The sequence below is a fragment of the Limulus polyphemus genome, unplaced genomic scaffold (assembly GCF_000517525.1).
Source record: "Limulus polyphemus unplaced genomic scaffold, Limulus_polyphemus-2.1.2 Scaffold34, whole genome shotgun sequence".
NCBI classification, from domain to species: domain Eukaryota; kingdom Metazoa; phylum Arthropoda; class Merostomata; order Xiphosura; family Limulidae; genus Limulus; species Limulus polyphemus.
Genome location: NW_013665644.1, coordinates 87,591 through 94,759, shown reverse-complemented (window position 1 = coordinate 94,759; position 7,169 = coordinate 87,591). Strand labels below are relative to the sequence as shown.

Sequence of the window (7,169 nt, the reverse complement as noted above, 5' to 3'; positions counted from 1 at the left end):
TTTAACTTTTTAAAATTAAGTTAATTTACTTCTGTAGTTTGGTACGTGGCGAATAATAATACAATACAGAATAAAAGAATCTGTATAAGTTAGTAATATATATATATATATATATATATATACAAGTCGACTCTGCTCCGTAGGGAGTTGGATGCCTTTATCTATGACGCCACTGTTCTGGAATATCTGGCTGGTCAAGACAACGAATGTCGACTGTTGACTGTTGGTTCTTGGTATGCCACAACAGGCTACGGCTTTGCTCTGCCCAAGAAATCCAAGTATCTAAGTATGTTTAATAAATGGATGATACATTACCGAGAAAACGGTAAGTTGTACGGGAAACGTACGAATCTTGAATTCAGTTAGAACAAATACGAATGTAGTGCAGTAAAAATCAAGATTTTTTATTTCCTTTTAAATTGTGAGAAAATATTTACAATTATCTACAAATTAAGAATATTTCGGTTTTTGTTAATATGTTTATAGATTAATAAAGTATTTTTTATTCTAATTTGTAGAAAAATCTTAAAACCAAAAAAAATTTGTAAGAGTTTTTTTTCTTCAACTATCAAAATGTGAAGTACGATAAATAGCAAGATATATAGCTTGGTTTGAGGAAGAAAGAATCAATCAGCTTGTTAGGCTAGATTTAATCTCATGAGATACTCGATTTGTAATCAATTAATGTAAAGTGATGCCAACCCACATAATTCAAAAAGTTTTTAAACTGATTCATAAAAGACTGATATCATTACATTTTAATATGAAATATATTCAGATAATTATTGCGAACACTATTTGTTAAATTATTGTTTTAGCATTAACAGTTAGATGTCATTTAGTAAAACGTGATATGGATTGCATATCATGCAAAAAACACCTTAAAACATCGGCTTAAAAATAGTTTCAACAACAAAGGACCTTAAAAATAGTCAAAGAAATTTATCAAAACACACTTTTCTTAGAAGTCCTTTTGTTAGAGAGCTTCTGAATCATAAACAGTTTAATTGATTTATATTTTTAATTTATTAATGAAAATTTAATTGTTAAATTCATAGAAAATAATTAATGGTTCACTAATGAGCTTGAAATCTTTTATGTAAATTAACCTGTTGGAATTTGTCTTATAAGTTTATCGAAGGAAAATGTATTTAAAACTTGAAACGTGAATGGTTTGAGAGTTTCCATAAGTAAGTGAAAAGTGAACTAAAAACAATGAACTATAGCATTATGTAGTGAATGAACTAAATAATTTATACAACTAGAAATAATAAACTATAACATTATGTAGTGAATGAACTAAATAATTTATACAACTAGAAACAATAAACTACAACATTATGTAGTGAATGAACTAAATAATTTATACAACTAGAAATAATAAACTATAACATTATGTAGTGAATGAACTAAATGAATTATACAACTAGAAATAATAAACTATAACATTATGTAGTGAATGAACTAAATGAATTATACAACTAGAAATAATAAACTATAACATTATGTAGTGAATGAACTAAATAAATTATACAACTAGAAACAATAAACTATAACATTATGTAGTAAACGAACTAAATGAATTATACAACTAGAAACAATAAACTACAACATTATGTAGTTAATGAACTAAATAATTTATACAACTAGAAACAATGAACTATAACAATATACTATTTCTATACGTTTATTCGCTGTAAATTTGATGTTAGTAATATTCTAATTCTAAAATATTATTCAAACCTCAATTTAACACCCATAGTAATGACGAAACACAATACGCATTATGTAAGACACCCGATCTTGAGTCAGTTCAATAAAGATTAGAAAACGTACTTATATTGTTCTGTACATTTGTTACCCATATCTAACACTTTTTGTGTCTACGTATATAATACTTTATTAAATGCCATGCCCTATTTCCTAAATTCTATATCCGTTTCACACATGAGTTCGATAATTGTTTATAATGAGAACTTTGACAAAAGGCAATGCAGACACAATTAAAAATTTTATATTCGTTTGTTAACACAACACTGTGGATTGTACTACGACTTGCATACGGATTCCTTTCAGAATACTTGTAATAAATATTGTTTTAAGAAATGATTTTTTAACAAACTGTATTTGTGAAACATTTGTCTGATTTTATTTATATTAGGAGAATTAGAGCGCCTTCAAAGATTCTGGTTACAAGGGGCTTGTAAGCCAACCAAAAATAAAAGAAATGCCACAAATCCGTTGGATATCAATCAGTTCATGAGTGCCTTTCTTCTTCTTGGCTGTGGTGTCCTTTTCACCGTTGTCCTGTTGGGAATGGAACACTTATATTTCAAATACATCAGGAAACACCTTGCAAAGACTGACACAGGAGGCTGTTTCGCACTTGTCAGTCTTGTATGTTTACATCACGTGTTTGTTTTGTTTTTAATTTTGGTTATTCATTTATAGCAAATAAATATAATTAGGTGGGAGAATTTAGTTAAAACATAATGACTAGTGAATGTCAAAATGTCAAACAAAGTAGGTAAAGCCTTATATTTTGAATTCTGGTTAACAAGAATCATCAGGGACAAATACTAAATACTTGACACTTGGACACTGTGCTTCACTATGGAATTTTCGATTAATTATTCATTTTTTGTTTCTTCAAAGTTGAGTCAGGTAAAAATATTCCTTAAAAGTTGTTTGCTCTTTTCTCCAGTAATATGACAACATGCTACCTATTCTTGAAACTATGCTTCATATTAGTATTACTTGAAAATAACGTATAGTTTTAAATGAGAAACAGAACTTGAAACTTCTTTAATGCAAAAGTACAAACAGTATAGACATTCTCCCTTGAAATCATACAAATCATAGTTTACTGTTATTATTTGTATTTTAATGTTTACCTATTTCTTTTTAATGACACGCACAATCATCTTTTTAGAAGAGTTTAAATTATCTTTCAACTATATATATATATAGTAAGTTACTCTCTGGACTATAATATATATATATCATAATGAAAATGTACTATCTAGCCAGTTGTGGGAAGTCTAATCACTATACAAACATGTTTTAAAAAAATTTAATAATGCTGTTTGTCTTGGAACAAAAATTATATATATGGAAATATATACATATGTAAAACTGTGAAGGGAAACAAATTCGTTGCAAAAATCGTTAAAGAATATTCTCACCAAAGCTTTGAAACTCAGGTTTGTTTTGTAGAGTATAGTTGTGTAAATGTTCAAAATAATATACTCGATTTATTTTTATCAAGATACACTGCAACGGTGCAGTTTAAAATTTTACTTTATATATTTCAATGTCACTCCAGAGCATGGGGAAGTCCCTCAGTTTTCGCGGGGCTGTCTTTGAAGCTCAAGACATGTTGAAACATCATCGATGTCGTGATCCAGTCTGCGATACTCAACTGTGGAAGGTCCGCCACGAACTAGACATGGCCAGATTGAAACTACGACAACTTGAAAAAAAGCTGAACAGAGAGTACGTTTTTTGTGCAAGTTAGTGCATATAATATGAGAAACAAGAAGTTTTCTACTTCATAAATGTAGTTAAGAGGTCACACGCAGGATAATGAGTAATGAAGTTTGATGAAGAGGAAAGGAACATATCGACATTTGAATACCCGTACGACCTTCGCAGTACCTTATTTAGTATTCTACAAAAGATGTGGGTGCAATATACCAAGCCTTTTTTGCTGTAGGCTGGCAAAAGAATAATAATAATAATGTTTATTGAGGAGTTTTTTTTTTTTGGCGCCCCAGTGACACAACAGTATGGCTACGGTCTTAAAACGCTAGAAACCGAGTTTCGATACCCGTGGTGGGTAGAGCACTGATAGCACTTTGTGTAGTTTTAACTTAACTACAAACAAACAAACAGTTTTTAGCGGATTTTAGATTCTTTCTAAGTATCGGATAGTTTATTTTTTCTGAATTTTTTAAACGTGTCTAACTTTTAGTATTGCGAAGGAAGATTTTGAGTGTTGTTTTGGGAACGAGTTTGCTTTCTAAGGTGGTTTCATCCACATCTGGTTGATTCCTATTATGAATAACGTAGCAGTAATATAATGCTTCATTAACTCTTTAAACAACATAGCAATCAGTAATATAGGGGTTGGATCCCTAAAGACATCGATTGTATAGTGTACAAAGCATTGAGTATGTACATGTTACAGCCATGTAATGTTCATCTATTATTGGCTGGTAATTCCTGTTTCACTCTGTACTTAAGCTTTTTGTAAAAAAGCTAACTTCAAAGGGTAATGATAACCTCGTTTACACTATAATTGTGAAATGATGTTTTTGAGCTTATGCAAAATATATTGTATGAGGTGTCTACAGCTTCGAGAAAAAAGCCCCCCAGTAGCACAGCGGAATGTCTGCGGACTTACAACTCAAGAAATCTGGTTTTTATACCCTTGTTGAAAAGAGCACAGGTAGCCCATTGTTTAACTTGGTGCTTAATTACAAACAAACCGAGAAAAAACTAAAAAAAACAACAACACTGAACTGCTTTTTTTACAATCCTTTGTAATGTACCTCATTACAACACTAGACTTAGATTCAGTCCTGTTGTTTTTACCTTCTTGACGTATTATAAACGCAACTTTTCCAATAATTCAAATATTGTTATGTTTTGAATACCATCTACCAAAGTGGAAGTTCAGTGTAAAATCTGGCATGTAAGTTATATACATATTAACTTTTGCTTTTTCAGAAACCTAACAAACCACAATAAAAAATTTTAAAGTGGTACATGAACAAAATTAGTTCATATTCAATGATGTTTGACCATAAAATCTTCTTAAATGCATTAGTAAAAAATTAATTTGCATAGCACTCATTAAAATTATATATATATCTAAATTTTGTTTCATTCTTTATGTATTTTTACTGCGTCACCATTGATCTCTGATTTTCTCCGAAGAAAAAAGCTCCAATCGGATTTATTAATAAAACTGGTTGGCAGAACCAGAATTACAAACTTAAATATTGTGCGAACCTAATTACTTGATTTATTAATAAAACTGGTTGGCAGAACCAGAGTTTCAAACGTAAATATTGTACGAACCTAACTACTTGATTTATTAATAAAACTGGTTGGCAGAACCAGAGTTACAAATGTAAATATTGTACGAACCTAATTACTTGATTTATTAATAAAACTGGTTGGCAGAACCAGAGTTTCAAACGTAAATATTGTATGAACCTAACTACTTGATTTATTAATAAAACTGGTTGGCAGAACCAGAGTTACAAATTTAAATATTGTACGAACTTAACTACTTGATTTATTAATAAAACTGGTTGGCAGAACCAGAGTTACAAACGTAAATATTGTACAAATTCAGCTACTTGTTTCTGTGTCAGTACATTTTCAGATACTTATTTCTTTGGGTTTATCAATTTTTATACATATGCAGGACCCCCAGAGCTATTGAGCCCCCTCAAGTTAAGGAATGTAACTATCAACTTATGTTTCTTTATTAATACATTGTGCACTCATTGCTTGGCAAATTTAACCCATTTATGTTAAGAATTGTGAGTTCCTGTTCCCATTTGTGTATCTTAGAGTCCTGATTGGCGAATTCCCCATCGTCTAGTTTAAACTTATACTACCAGTTTCTGTGTTTCTACTTTGGTGAATTCATTTACATTGAGATAAAACACGTGTCTCAGTACTCGCGTGTTTACATATTCGGAGATTCTGACTTTGTGAGTCCATAAGCTCAGGCAAGGTTTATATTGTTTCGTATCTGATTTTGTTCATAGGTCTTCATCCGATGAATTCTTGGTACCAAGAAGCATGACCCGGAGCCACATCTGCATTAGCGAACCATATCTTCTACCACCTTCTCACAGCTACTATTGCAGTAACTATTACGACAACCTAGAAAACATGGAAATCACCGAGCTTGAAACTGTGTTGTGACCTAAGACTATACGTATTTTGAGCTAATTGGGGTTTTGAATGAGTGGCTGACGTACACTGAAACCTCTTCTTCTTTATCTCCCAATATGAATATATGTATTGGAGCATAAGAATGAGTGCTCATTCAGCTCATAGTTTATGATTTTGGTGTCAAGTTTTGAGCAAAAATGTATATCATTTATAAAAACTTAATTTATCTGCATTTCTACTGGATTATTTGAGCAAAATGTTTTTATTTTCCTGTTGCTTATTTAACGACGGATATTATAAAACATTCCATTTTTTCTTTAATAAACGTTTGGATAACGGAATGTAGTAATAAAAAAATTCCATCCAAACCATTATTTCTGTAATATATGTGAATGCTCTTGAATACAGTTTTGACCATTTTCTTTCCTCTACATTTTCTTCAAATAAACATAATTCAGAAGCTACGGATAACTTTTGTTAAATTTAATTTTGATATTATCACTTCACATGTATAATATATCATAAAGACGTGATTTTTAAAGCTCACACCCTGTTGGTTAGCCATTATGCTTTGAAATATTTTAATATAATTCAAATACACCAACATTCTCCTCATAACAGTAGACACTTCAATTTTGCTTTGTAATTTGCGCCAACATTATCAAATATTCTCAACTTTCCACTACATACAATTATTCGGTTATATGACTATAGTATACACACATATATATATCAGATCGCTATCTCAATAGAGAACATAAAAGACTGCGAGAAGACACAAAATAGCTTGACATTTTTTTTCTCTTTAATTACGTTATTTAAGATAGCGCCTTTAAACTTGTGGCTATTCAAGTAAAGATTTTTGACCAAATAGTAAAAACAATATGATACAGAGACAAGAAGATTAAAGTAAGTACCTTTATAAAATAAATCTACTGTTCCTGAGTCTTTTATCAGCAAAGTATTTAACATTTTTCTTGGTCCAACTTATTCAATTGTTTCAAAATTACAGCCGTATGATCGTATCATATTTTGCCGAAGTCAGTGGCAAAATATTTTTCCACATTAAACTTATCACTGGGCATTTTATGAACTATTTATATTCATACGATTTTGGTTTGTTTGAATTTCGCGCAAAGCTACACGAGGGCTATCTGCGTTAGCCGTGACTAATTTAGAAGTGTAAGACTAGAGGGAAGGCAGCTAGTCATCACCACCCTACCACCAACTCTTAGGGTACTCTTTTACCAACG

The 7,169-nt window shown here is 30.7% G+C and overlaps 1 protein-coding gene across 2 annotated transcripts in view; it reads left to right on the top strand.

Moving 5' to 3' along the window:
• Positions 1-6,196, top strand: part of LOC106460513 (glutamate receptor ionotropic, NMDA 2B-like) — an 84,715-nt gene extending 78,519 nt beyond the window's left edge. For both annotated transcript variants that reach the window (XM_022387709.1, XM_022387712.1), the window contains 4 exons: positions 144-325; positions 2,162-2,397; positions 3,326-3,495; positions 5,787-6,196. In XM_022387709.1, coding sequence (XP_022243417.1) covers positions 144-325; positions 2,162-2,397; positions 3,326-3,495; positions 5,787-5,946 — 748 coding nt within the window. In that variant the 3' untranslated portion in view covers positions 5,947-6,196. The remainder of the gene's footprint in view (positions 1-143; positions 326-2,161; positions 2,398-3,325; positions 3,496-5,786) is intronic.
• The last annotated feature ends 973 nt before the right edge of the window (positions 6,197-7,169 follow it).